The 12,993-nt window shown below is 50.9% G+C and overlaps 4 protein-coding genes across 4 annotated transcripts; 2 read left to right on the plus strand and 2 right to left on the minus strand.

Annotated features, from left to right (window-relative positions):
* Positions 1–275: 275 nt before the first annotated feature.
* N7539_004468 (shugoshin family protein) lies at positions 276–2,455 on the minus strand (the record flags this gene model as incomplete). The annotated part of the gene is made up of 4 exons (XM_056934070.1): positions 276–1,162; positions 1,250–1,794; positions 1,877–2,321; positions 2,407–2,455. 4 exons carry the CDS (start codon positions 2,453–2,455, stop codon positions 276–278), a joined length of 1,926 nt encoding a protein of 641 aa, XP_056791611.1.
* Positions 2,456–2,886: 431 nt separating this feature from the next.
* N7539_004469 (DASH complex subunit DAD2) lies at positions 2,887–3,629 on the plus strand (the record flags this gene model as incomplete). The annotated part of the gene is made up of 3 exons (XM_056934071.1): positions 2,887–3,097; positions 3,194–3,253; positions 3,310–3,629. 3 exons carry the CDS (start codon positions 2,887–2,889, stop codon positions 3,627–3,629), a joined length of 591 nt encoding a protein of 196 aa, XP_056791612.1.
* Positions 3,630–10,183: 6,554 nt separating this feature from the next.
* Positions 10,184–10,564, minus strand: N7539_004470 (uncharacterized protein; the record flags this gene model as incomplete). The annotated part of the gene is made up of 2 exons (XM_056934072.1): positions 10,184–10,285; positions 10,319–10,564. 2 exons carry the CDS (start codon positions 10,562–10,564, stop codon positions 10,184–10,186), a joined length of 348 nt encoding a protein of 115 aa, XP_056791613.1.
* Positions 10,565–12,569: 2,005 nt separating this feature from the next.
* N7539_004471 (uncharacterized protein) lies at positions 12,570–12,926 on the plus strand (the record flags this gene model as incomplete). The annotated part of the gene is made up of 1 exon (XM_056934073.1): positions 12,570–12,926. One exon carries the CDS (start codon positions 12,570–12,572, stop codon positions 12,924–12,926), a length of 357 nt encoding a protein of 118 aa, XP_056791614.1.
* Between the last annotated feature and the right edge of the window lie 67 nt (positions 12,927–12,993).

Genomic DNA, 12,993 nt, shown 5'->3' on the forward strand with positions numbered 1-12,993 from the left:
AGTGACTCTTTCTTTTAAAGAAAAATCTGTCGCAAATCGATATATGATGAGCGAGGATGAAAAATCAATGGAAAAACACAAAAGAATGGGTATCTGTACGAGAAAACGGCGCCTGATGCTGGCTAAAAACAAAAGTAGACGCAAGCGCAAGAAGCGAGAAGAACAAGAGAAGGAACAGGTCAACAACGCCGATCCACACGACCCAACTTGTCCTGGAGGATGCACCCAGGTCCCAATGTAGTTCAAGCCGCAGATCCTTTGAACCAGCAAGCCAATCAAACCATCATACTTCTTCTCCGGGCAGCGATGCGCGTCTCCCGTCGAGAAGCAGATTCATCAGCCTCGAAGCTACTATCCATATCACTGACCATGTCCATCTCATGGCGCGAGGGATCGCGAGAGACGCTCGCGCTCTTGATGTTGGAGGAGTGTCTTCTCGACAAGCCTCTTGCGCTGGTCTTCTCTTTAAGAGCGCTAGCTTGGTCTTTCTCTTTGGACGAAGCTTCGGCGGGGGCTGAATCGAGCAAATCATCCGAAGAAACCTTGCGCCGGCGCCGAGAGATGGTTGCCTGCAGAAGATCGGAACTATCTTGAGATCCGGACTCGCCACCCGTCGTGTTTCCCTTTGAAGATGATTGGGGACTGCCGCGAGACTGCGTGGTATGGGCCTCACCAGAGCCGTCGGTCTGGGTGAATTGGAAACTTGACGACCGACGAGAACCGGCTCCAGACACAGCATCCGTGAACCCTGTAGAAGGTCGCCGCATTTTCGCCCGCAAGTTCGGCTCTGCGTAGCTGACGACGGTCCCACGACGCCGTGATGGACGGGACGCGTTAGCCCCTTCTGCAATTGACGCTTCTTCTCCGGACTTTACTCGGGGCGAATCCCTCGCAGAGGGAGCTTGGGTTTCAGTCGTGCTCGGCTCTTCCTGCTCGATGATTCGACTAGAGCGCTTCGGCTTTTGGGAGATACCGGCGAGGCGAATCACCCGGGGTTTGTGACTCAGGTATTCTCCTTCGCCAACATCTAGAACCTTGGGTTTTTGCGGAGAATACGTATTCTCGTTCTCGCCGGATCTTGCCAGCACGCGATCGACCTGTTTGTCTGCTTTGACAGAGTTCCGGGCCTTTTGAGGAGATTTGAGGTTGGCATTTGCGCACTCTGTTCAACGGGTTAGCAGACAGAACAAGATCGAATCAAGATAAGAACTTAAGTGGGGAAGGATCGGTAAAGAAGAGAGTCACGTACTAGGCTCCAGGACCTTGCGACTCGAGATCACTGGCAGAGCAGGCGCAGGCGCAGGCGCAGGAGCAGGAGCAGCTTCTGGTTCCACGCTATTGGCCACTTTCACCGGAGACAACCTTGAATTCGTCAATCCAAAGACGTCGCCCTTCTTTGAGGGGCTCTTATTCGGCCGGCTGAACTGGAACTCATCATCACCAGAGGTGACCTCGGACAAAAACCCGTCTTCATCAGGGCTGAACTTGCGCTTTGACCCTGATTTTGCGGGCTGCGGTAGTGTGATCGAGGCCTCTGACCGGGCGTCCTGCAGTGGCTTGAAGAGCGAATTGACCGAGTCGTTCTTCTTCTTTTTCTTTTTCCGGGTTTCGAGGGTTGGGGGGAGGGATGTCGCATCGGTCGTCTCCTGTGTCTGACGAGTGATTGGTGAACTATCAGGATGATGGAGTTCGTGGTCCGAATGATGCATTTCCTCGTCCGCAGAGGGTATATCTTGTTTCGAAGGGTTCTCGTCAGTCTCATCGTTGTGGACGAGTTCGCGGATTTCTTGTTGCCTGTGAAGGTTAGTCCTCTACCCAGGGGCATGAAACTTCTTTTTCGCAAATGCTCAAATCAACGGAAGGGGAGAGCACGTACTCCAAGGTTTTCCGAGGATAGTATTTGTCTTCCACAATGGGAGAAAGTCTCCCATTTTCATCCGCCACGTTGGCATCCGCATCCCCATCCGCAGCTCGTGGCCTTGTCTCCGCCGCAGTTCCTTTGGATCGATCGGGTTCGTTCTCAGATTTGCTCTCCGGCAATCGGCCCACTCGACGAGGCAGCATACCCAGCTCTGAGGTCAAGGCGTTCATCTCGGCCAGCTTTCGATCCAGTCGTGCCTTGATAGCGTAGATGCCCTCATTGAGTTTCTTGGCCGACTCGTAGCGTTCAATCTCTTGAGTGAGATTGATGATTTGCTCGCGTAGAGTGACGTTTTCCGCCAGAAGATGCGAGACCTCTGATTCGAGACTGCGGATGCGGAGAGATTGCATGGAGTTGACTCGAACGATATCGCGGTTCTGTCGGACAAAGCGCCGTTTCACTGGTCATGACATGATCGCGTCAGTCATCGACTCGGTTGAACCCTCGGGGAGAGGGAAGTGATTGGGAAGAAACATCACACTTACGCGCTTCGACTGACTCTGCAGGAGCTGCATAGTCATTGAGTCTGGCCATCTTGTGTCGCCAGTGCGGCAGCGCAATTTCAGAGTGACGGTCGCGATGACCAACCGGACAACAGTCAGTGGGCTGACATGAAGGTCCCAAAGGTAAACAGGACTGTTGACGTTTGTCTTCTTTGGGTTTAGTTTTCCGTCGCCGCTGACTCAGCGGATATGAACCAATCAGTGGGTGAGAGTTCCCGGGACCGCTGTCACGTTGCCTTGCCCGGTCCAGCAATTTGGCATGTCTTTTTGGAGGGGCGCAGATCATGTTTGTCAGTGATTTATTGCCGGATTGGCGGTAACACAACATCAACACACTTCTGGAGCCAGCCAACCTCTCTCTCTGTCCACACTCTCAACACCTCATACTGCGATTTACTCCGTGTCCTTGTCACCTCTTACAGTGATTGCCCGACCGACCAGTTTCTTTCTCTCCTCTTGACAATGGCCTACTCATCACGCCCGACATCCATGTTGCCCGGCTCGAGCCTTCGTCAACCGGCCAGTCAACCCTCGTCCGCGTTATCAGCGCGCATCGCCGCGAAAAAAGCCGAACTGGAGAATCTGCGACAGCTGCGGGATCTCAGTGCCACCTTGGCCATGCAAATGCAGGCGCTCGAAAGCAAGATTGGAACATTAAAGGATGGCACCGAAGGTATCAATTCTTTCTTATCTATCTGCCTTATCTTTCGGGGAAATCGACCCTCGTTCTCGTCTTCTGCAACCGTGAGCTAACTTCTTTTGACACCAGCGGTTGCATGCGTGCTTGCCAATTGGGAAAATGTGTTACGTGCTATCAGTTTAGCCTCCAGTAAGCTTTTCTTCAGCCCATCGGCTGCGCCATGATCTGGCTTCTTATCGCACCAGTGAAACCCTCGACTAATGTGGGAACAACCCTTGAACAGCCCGAGCCAGCGGACTCGTGCATCCTGGTCACGCGGAGACTGAAGATTCCTCGCGCGAACCTCGCTTACCGTCAACTCTTGTTCGCATCCCGGCCGAATCCCGAGACAAGACTGGCGAGTGAACCAGTGCAGCGCCGTTGTAGACTTCCGACTTTGATCTATGCACCCCAGAGAACTGAGGAGCAGGAGACCAACCGAAACCGAGGAACAAAGATCTTGGTCTTCTCGCCCAGGATCATCTCTCCTGCAGGACTGTTTCGTGAATTTGAGAAGGTGCGATAAGCGTGATTATACCACACGCTGCCTTTGCCTCCCCCAAGATACACCCAGTTTCTATATCTTGCCATGTCTGAGTTTCTCCTCTTTTCCCCTGCACGCGCCAAGCAACGGGCCATCTTTGTTCGTCATCTGGCATCGAGAAATGGGGTCTCTGATCATCTGCTGCATATCACCCGGACGAACCTTCCCTCGCGTCCTTCAACATCGGTCCAATTACGAGCAACCAGTGTGGGAAGCGATGACCCTGTTGGCTCAGCCGGAGCAAGACTGCCGACGCAAGCCCAGGGAGGTGGATGCGAAGAGCTTTCGCTTTTCGCATGAGATCTGGCAGCTGCGTCCTTGCCTCAACAGGGTAAAGTGGCGGACGCCATTTCCACGACCTTGGCCTGATCAGGAATAGTCCAGTGAAGGGGGGCCCGAGCACCTGAACACATTACTCGATACAACGATGGAGGGTGGATTTCCCCGCATTTTGCCAACCGAAACACGCGCGAAAGGAATGCGCCATCCCACAACGTGTTGTTGATTGTAATTTCCCGTACGAAGGGGGGGGGGGGAGGTGCGTGGGTTTGCTGGTCATGCACCCGTGACTCGCTAGCGCCATTTCCTGTTCAAATGCACTGCTGCCGGTTGCACGCCAAGCTTATCAAACGTTCTTATACTGTAGACCAGGGGGAACCGTGCATGTGGATGTGGCGTCCCTGAGTCGTTAGGCTGGCTACGTCTCTACCGTGCCAAAGGGGAGGTTGGGAATCGGACGGGAAAGCGGGGAGTCTCAAGACCGAGCACACATTGTTGGCAGAGTTGGGCTGTCGAGGCGAAGAGGAATAGAAGGAGGATGATGCGGCAGAGCGTTTTGGGGCATTCCTACGCCGTCGAGACGGTCTTGTAATCGCGAATTGGGTATTCGAATGGGAATCATTCATCAACGTTACCCCTGATTGCACGGTGCTCGCATACTACACCCATCAAGCCACGTAGTTATAACTATGTTCTGGTCACTGCTCAGTTTACTACTCAACCGAGTAAGGACTTAGGTAGTAAGTCCTGTAGAAATGTGGAGCGCCCAGCACAAGTAGCGTGCTTTCCCCGCCAATGTCCAGGTGCTGCGTCAGTGTAACTGCCTAGTGTCTACCAAAGAACTCAATGCACCGACACTGACAGGGATCGGGGACAGCGCGTCGGGCGTTTCATCTCTCCCTCGACTCCCCTACCCTGATCTCTGATTCAATATTCCTCCCGCTGGAGCTGTCCATTAGTACCAATATGTTATGCATGATATCGACCTAGAGCATCTGGACCTCGATGACCTAGGCTAGGCTTAGTCCCACTTAATTATAGCAACGAGCAAACTACCGAGTACCTACTACCTACTAACCTAGTAATCTCCTACCAGTCCAACCAGGCAGCAGGCGTCTCAACAGATCGAGTTCGTATAGGTACCTTCAATTTCTGTCTACCAATGTGAATGTTTGAAAGACTCACTTACCAAGTTACCCCGCCGCCCGGTACAATACCTCCATGACTTCAAGTGTACCCAAACCTAAAGTGAATCTGAACGCCCCCGACCCATCGACCCATCCTCAACGTGCACATGAATCAGGCACCGTGCCGCGCTGCACGCCAAACGACGCAATCAGAGTGTCATTCCAGACCCTCGGACTCTATTCTCCGCGAGCAACGTTGGGACATGGGCCATGATCGGCTAGCGAGGGAGGCGTTCTGAGATTCGTCGCCAGAATACGTTTTCAACATCGGGGGCTTTTCTGGACGTGTTTTCTTCTTGTTGGCTGTTCTTTGATATTTGTTTAGAGATTGGTGTGTTCAAGTGTTTGTATCGTGATTTGATGATTTGATCTGATGATTTTCGAGTGCTGACTCCAATGCTGACTGCTGAGCGCTGGGCGGTCTTCCGGGTCTGAATGTACTAGACTGTTATCGAAGGAATCAACAATGTGAGGATTATGCATTTTCCATCTAAGACATCAGAACTCCGTGGTCTTGGGTTGTCGGAGAAGGACGAGATACGAGAAGAGGCGACGAGCCTTGAACTCGAAGTGGAGCTCGTCTGATGCTCGTGACCGATAGCCGTGAGGACGATACCTTGTACGACTGACGCACGTTGTTACTGTAACCACTCACGACTGACGAGATTAAAGACGCCCCGACACCGTGAACCTTGTACAAGGCTGTGAATAGTGAATAGTAAGACTTATATACTCGGTGGAGCGAGTATAGTTAGTGGTACTGTTTACTGGCTAGTAACTTGGGACTCGTAGACACTCGACACTGTGGTATAGTGTACACTACACTGATACACTCAGAGTCTGGTACTTTACAGTCTACAGTGCTAGGCTGCAGGGGGAGTTGAAGACTTACCCGTTCGGGGTTCCTGCAGGCGCATGACGCCCGGGCAGCTAGGTTGATAGCTAATCACGAGTCCTGGGTCCGGATCAGACGCTTGAATGAGGGCTGTACGTGACTACACGGGGTTGTGGGCAAAGACAGGTTTTGCATTGTTCTCAGTACTCATTGAGTCACTGCTCTACTGATCTACTTGGTACTTTGAACGGTGGAATGGTAGTGTCTGGGCGATTTAGTCGTGTTGCACTGTCGCAATTGAGAGAGGGATAAGGCGGGCATGTATTAATGTGATGGTTAATTAGTTAGTAAGTTGGTAAGACTTACCAACTTCGTAACTTACATGTTATACGGTACGAGTGCCTCCATCCTTCATACAAGTAATCCCTGACACTAGGTATCTGTTCGTATCTCATCAGTATCCATCTCGGCTCGATGACACCCTCGGTCAAACTCCCTGACTCTCACAGAGGGACGTTATACGATCATCGTCTTATAAAGGTTAGAGTTACTTGATATGGCGCTTTGCATCCTCATCGCATCGAAGATTGTGTTATCCACCACCTGCAGCGCTATCGCTACCAATCTTATTCCACCCCCATTCCCAGTACCTCAGGCTTAGAACGATCGGGTGAGAATCTCCCGCGGATGAATCTTGTTATTACTACATCTGTCCATCTGCCATGGAAATAGACAAACAATCAACTACTGGCATCTAGAGACACCCAACACCGAGTCAGCAGTACGATCATCTCCGCAAGTCCGCTGATCCACGCCTTCATATCTCGATGCTTAGCACTGATACACTTTCGATTCTGATCGCCTCGTGCCAGTATATTACCCTCAGTAAAAGTGCGAGAGTTCAATCTCCCCTCTCATCATTCTCAATCCTTAGCCTTCAGCCTTCAACCCCCACGAATTTCAACAATATAAAGGGAGACATACGTCACTCCACGAGGGTTTCGCATCCATCTCGATTGGCAAGGCTATCATCTGCATGAGAAAGGGAAGGGGAGACTCCTCACGGCGGCACTGTAGATTATGGGCTTAGTCACTTTTTTTTTTCCGTCGGTTGGTGGCCGTCGCATCGTGCCCGAGCGGGTGGCTGTCAAACTCGCTCATGCACGCCTAGTCTAGTCTGGGTAGGGACTCCAGGGAGAGAAGAGGCAAGAGGTACATACATACAGAAGCGGGAGGGTGATGTGCGTATGATACTGTATGAGGTTACTGTAATGGTGTCACGAATGGGCCATGGCTCATTGGCTCAATACATTCAAGCTCTAGCATTGGCTAGTACATTACATACATACGGTACACTGGTACAGTACTTCATTAGAGCAAGTTGAACATGGACAATACTGGACTCAGTGGACTCACTGGATTGAGATCCAGTAGATGGTCGGGGTGAAGTGGACTAGTAATTGAATGATGAACTCGAGATAAAAACTTTCTAAGACTAGACAAATTATCTACGAAGTCATATATACGAAGAGCACCCAAAAATAAGTAAGAACTCTGAAAAGCTCCCACTGACACGGACCTGGTGGAAGGCATGTCAAACGATTCGTGTCGGTGGTCTTTCACGGAATAACTCAGCGCTCAATGACAAAGGTGGAATACACGCCCGCACGATAATCTATTATGTTTTCACCTACGTCGGTCGCTTGACCCTGTTTTCTATGCGCCGACCACGAGGGCGTTCAACTGATTCCCATCGAGGGAGCAATGACCTCGGAAAATGACACAACCGTAGTTGTTGATCTTCCTCTCTTTCCTGCGGGATTAAGAGACTGACATCATTAATAGATCCGATGAGATGTGCGTGATTTTCAGGCGTAGTCTACGTTCGACGACATCGAATTAGTTGCTTGAGTGAGGTAATTGATCTGCCCATGTTTGCACCGGATAGAATGCCCCCGAATCTTTGGAAGTTGAAGACGTGATTTTATGGAAATAATGTAATGCAAGGGCTCTGTCTGAATGACAAATGGCCGACAGTCTCAGACATTGAAAACGAACACATATTTAATGGTCTGATTGTGTTCGATCCCCACCAGAGGACATTGCGCAAGATGCGAACACAGACCAGGAAACCGGCCGAAGAGTAACAAGAAAGGCGAGGAGACTCGGAATGGTTGCCTGTCATGGAGGCTAGTTACCCCGGATTCTGCGCTGGGCGCTCTGTGCGCAGTGCGGAATGCAGAACTGGACCCACGCTAAGGAAGGACTGAGGGTCCGGCCTACCGTACCTCTGCCCTCCACGATAATAGTCAAAGTGGGGTCCCAGTACCAGATCGTAAATAATACTGTACTGTTTCCGCCCTTTCTTGCGCTATTTGGAAGAGAGAGAGCCTATATTACAAGACCGAAACTACAGCGCTAAGATAGAACAGGCCTAACGCCTGCGACCCCACTTTAACTATTATCTTGGAGGACACAGTACAACCTAGGTACCTAACCAAAGTGAGGAGGAGAAGAAGAAGAAGAAGCCCACAATAATCTAAATTTGCGATACGCATCTAAGCGATACAGGAACAAAGTCGAGCAAGTAACCTTAGTGCCCGCCCCCTAGTAGTGATCAGCAAGACCCCCCCCCCAAAGGCAATTTCTGGTCGTTCACGAGGCTACTCCGTCGCTTGCGTAGCTCTCGCTTAACCTGCACCATACTTTGCGACCTGACTCATGTCGCCTCGATTGAACACCAGGTAGGCTGCTTTTCCGTGTGTGACCTGCGCTCTCCCTCCGCATTAAAATCATGATTTCCATGTTGTACGTGCACTAAACCGATCGAGATCTGTCGATCCGCTTGAAATGGAAGTTTCCGAGATGCTTGCCTCTTGGTGGTCGGCATTTCTCCTTACAGACTGACGGACGAGCAGTTGCTCCAGGCTGCTCAGTCGCAATGACCGGGTTTCATGACGTCGTAGGCCTGGTAGGGGGATCTAAACAAGTTGCACGTTCTCTTCATTGATCGAGGATTGAATCAAAGTGGCTCATCCTTGACGACTCATCAAGCGAGCCAAGTATCAAAAGTCAACAATGTGCCCTGCGCTTGTCCGTCGAGCTAGTTCTAGTTATTCTCAGTGGTGCCCTTCTGGAGGGAATAAGGTATGTAGTGCCATCTTCGTCTGACTCCTACCAAGGTACCTATCTTCAAGACTAGTGCCACTGCCTATTGCCTAATAATACCCCCTCTCGTGGTAGCCTGATGGAGATCATCTCAATGATCTCACTGAGATGCATTCGAGTTCGATTTCACGTGAGTGTCCCGTGTTTCGTTCATAATTTCATATACGAAGAATGTGGTAACGGCCCGCACGGCTGGTCAGGACGCGTGGGTTCGATACTTCAAGTCTTGAAACGTGTTTTGCCTCGTTCCAAATCCCCCCCTCTCTTCTCTTCCGAGAGATTACTGGGGGTATTCAGGTGACAATCATGTCAAGCAACAACTTTCTGGGTCACAGTATGTAGGGTATTCAGGGTAGTAGTCCATCGATAAGAATTTTAATCGCTGAGAGGCTGTGTAAAGGCGCGTTTCTACTGTAGTTACCTGGTATCCAGCTAGACCCTCCACTCTCGGCCTGGTTTCCATTGATGGGATGATTTTTCCGCCCGTCTCCACCTCCCAGTTTTCAAGGTTGTCTCTCATTTCTCGTTTCTTTTTCGCATTAAGCGCCCGAGCCACACAATATCTTTCTTCTCCTCATTTGTCATCGTGAGTGCTCAGCTGCAACACTACATTGTTATCTCACTCGTTAGAAGTCTGCATGGCCCATTCAAGGAAATTTTGGTGTCTTTGCGTATCTGCGACTCTTCATGAGCAGAACGAGCGATCAAGTCGTGTCTCGCCATCTCAAGCATGTACAGTGAATGGCTCATTCTATAAGTAAAACTCGGTAGAGGCAGTACTGGAAGTGGTACTCGGTACCGGGCACACTTGTCTCCCGGAAATCCAGTCGATAATCCCAATTCCCTCACGAGACACAATCCACCCCCAGAATTCGCGATCCCGGCGATAATCAGCGAATCTCAATTTGACACTCGTCGAATAAGACCATCAGCCAGGGAGATGGTCTCATTCCTCATCTGCTTTGACTTTGAACACGTTGAGAGAAATTTACATCGCACCGTTCACAACTTCACACTGGTCGGGAACCCAATCCCCAACATCCACAGCCACCCCCAGACAAGACCCGTCAAGCCCGCACGGTCGCGTTAGCGGCGTAGGGAGTGGTCAGAAGATCATCCGTGCGGTGATCTCCTGCCTGGGCTCCGTTGGGGTTAGTCTCGGATCGTGGCTGTCCGCGGTGTATTATGTTTTTAGTACTTACTGTAATGTGGAGTTTCATATTCTGTATTGAGTGTATTCTGTATACTGTATCGCCTGTTCTGCTGGGCAGTGGTGTGACAATCAAGCCATTCATTTGGACATTCGACCCCACGAGGATGTCCCATGAAGAACCGTATGATGAGACATCAGAGTTTGAATGCTCATATGTAGGACTGCGGTAGGCAGTGGCACGAGGGGTAAGGGCTCTTGCCTGCCACTTTTGATCAACCGTTGAGATGATATCCATGGTACCTTGTCCAGGCAGGGTCTAGAATGGAGTATGGACCATTCACCATGGGCGTTCTTCTTTCCTACCTGCCAGACAGGAGTAACTATGCAAGTTGGTCTTGATGTGTATTATATCCTGTCTTTCGTCTTCACTCGGCCGAACAGCCATACTCCGGACAGTATCAAACTAGAGTTTGAAGTCTTCAAAATTCCCACTGCATCTAGTTATACATGATAACGTGTTAGCCGAGTAAGCGATATACCCAAGCGGTCGATACAGCTGCATCAACGCATCAACTTTGAATTCAAGTTGCGCAACCAAAATTTAGAATCATCTACATTTGACGATTGGGAAATCGATGACCCTTATGGCCAACCTCCCTACAGCCACTCCACCTCTGCGGACCCCTTGGTGCGCGCGTGGTAGGCGTTCCTGCGGCCCTGATCGGTAGACGGGCTACACGCCGCAAGCAGTAGATTCGCTATATCGCGTAACTGATCAAGCCTAGGAGCAGCACCGCGAGAGTCAAGAGAGAGAGAGCCTATTTTCAAAGCGCACTCTCCTGTCATTTTGAGCGAGTTTGCGCGTAAATCAACGCGCGTGGGCCTACCCTTAAGGCGCTTGCTTGAGGTGGCATGCGGCACTTGATAGCACCTTGCAGCAGTGCGAATCGATGAGATCTGGTCCTCTTGGTAGGCTCTAGCGGTGAGTAGAAGCCTACTCTCTTGCTTCACTAACTTTGAGCAACTTACCTGCCGATTTGAAGGCATGGTGGGTGGTTGAAGTTGGCAGGTTGAATGTCTTGCCGCGTTTTGACGCGACTCTATCGCCCGCTTGGGTGTATCGCTCACTCGGTTGATACTTTACATTACAATGCAGATCCATCCCCAGTCTTCGGACGAAAATGAGGCGGCTGTAAAGGTACAGTATTTAAACGTGGTAAGATACGGTTTCACCACCGCTTTGCTCTTCGTATCGTATGTTCATTGTCGACTGCCGCCTGTGCGTCCAGTCGCCAGTGTGGCCTGATTACCGTGTATGACCCAAGTGGATACTCTTCCCCCCTCATCGACCACTCGTGGGTCCATGTCCCAACTGTTCCCCTCCAACTTGGCACCTGCGCTTCAGAAGCTCTCCACTTTGTACACTCGGACCACCTGCATTATCCTCAAACCAGTCTAGCGCTGTATGAGCGCACCGTCAACCCTCCACGGTGCTGAGCACTGAGAAGAGTAATCGGTCGTGGTGGTGGTACTGTGCCCGAACTTACACTTTACAGTGACAGAACCTTGTCCAAGTCTGCCGTACACGTCCGTGAGTATCCAACTCTCAAACAAAAATTGAGAAGAAAAAAAAGACAAAAACTCAAAAAAAACTCTACATGCTCCCGCTCAGCCTTCAGGGCCCGGATCCAATTGATCTCATGAGGCGCTCGGGTCTGCAGGCTCCCTCCAGCTGCATCTCAGCTGCACTCGTGTCGTTGAGTGTCGAATTCTCTCAGATTGCCTGTTTCTCCTTCCCCCCCCCCCCATTTCGTCTTGTTTTCTCCATACGGACTCCTTCTTGCTCCTCCCCCACCTGGCACTGGCACATTCCTCGTCATTCGTGGTAGACTTGATAACATCAACGCCTGCCACACTGTTGTTTATCAATTCTTTTTTTTTCTCTCTCTTTTTTGGGGACTTCCCATTTCTGTCAATACACATTTTTCTGCTTTTCATTATTTTGCTCCGTCTTGTCGATCGGTCGACATCCTGCATGCTGCATATTCTTCTCCTCCGCTGGTGAACTATACTCTCGGTGGACCCACTCCCCTCTCTATCCACCCCCCCCCCCCCCCCCCCCCCCCCAGACTATATATCACCTCATCTCGCTCCATCCCCGGGATCTCGAGGTTACTTTCTATTCCCCCATTTTCTCTTGACTCATCACTCGTCTCTGGAATATCCCTCTCTCATCCACACATCATCTCTTCTTCCCCTCGATATCTCTCCTCATCCTTCCATCAGAAATCACAATCACCATGTCGACCGAGTGGTCTCTTGACTTTTGCCTCGTCTGTGATCGCCAGACCTCCGGCGGTCCCTACTGCACACAATCCTGTCGGCTCGCCGAGATGGATCGCACATCCAACACGGACTCAAAAACATCCTCTTCCTCTCGCGGCTCCTCGTCGCATTCGCGATCGTCCACCGTCGACTCCACGGACACTCGGCCGGGGCGCAGTCTGTCCGCATCTTCCTCGCAAACGTCTCTGTCCTCGCTCCAAAGTCAATCCTCCACCACCGCTCTGCCGGGACAATTACAAAACGAATTGCGAGACTACGCCAGCAGCTTTGATCATGTCCGTGATTTGAAGCGACGGATGGCTTCATCATGATGGGGGTTTCTAATATTTCCGGGTATCATCCCATACCTCGTCGTCGTCCTTTGGTCTCTCGTTCGGT

The sequence above is a fragment of the Penicillium diatomitis genome (assembly GCF_028827545.1).
Source record: "Penicillium diatomitis strain IBT 30728 chromosome Unknown utg000004l_segment0_segment0, whole genome shotgun sequence".
NCBI lineage: Eukaryota > Fungi > Ascomycota > Eurotiomycetes > Eurotiales > Aspergillaceae > Penicillium > Penicillium diatomitis.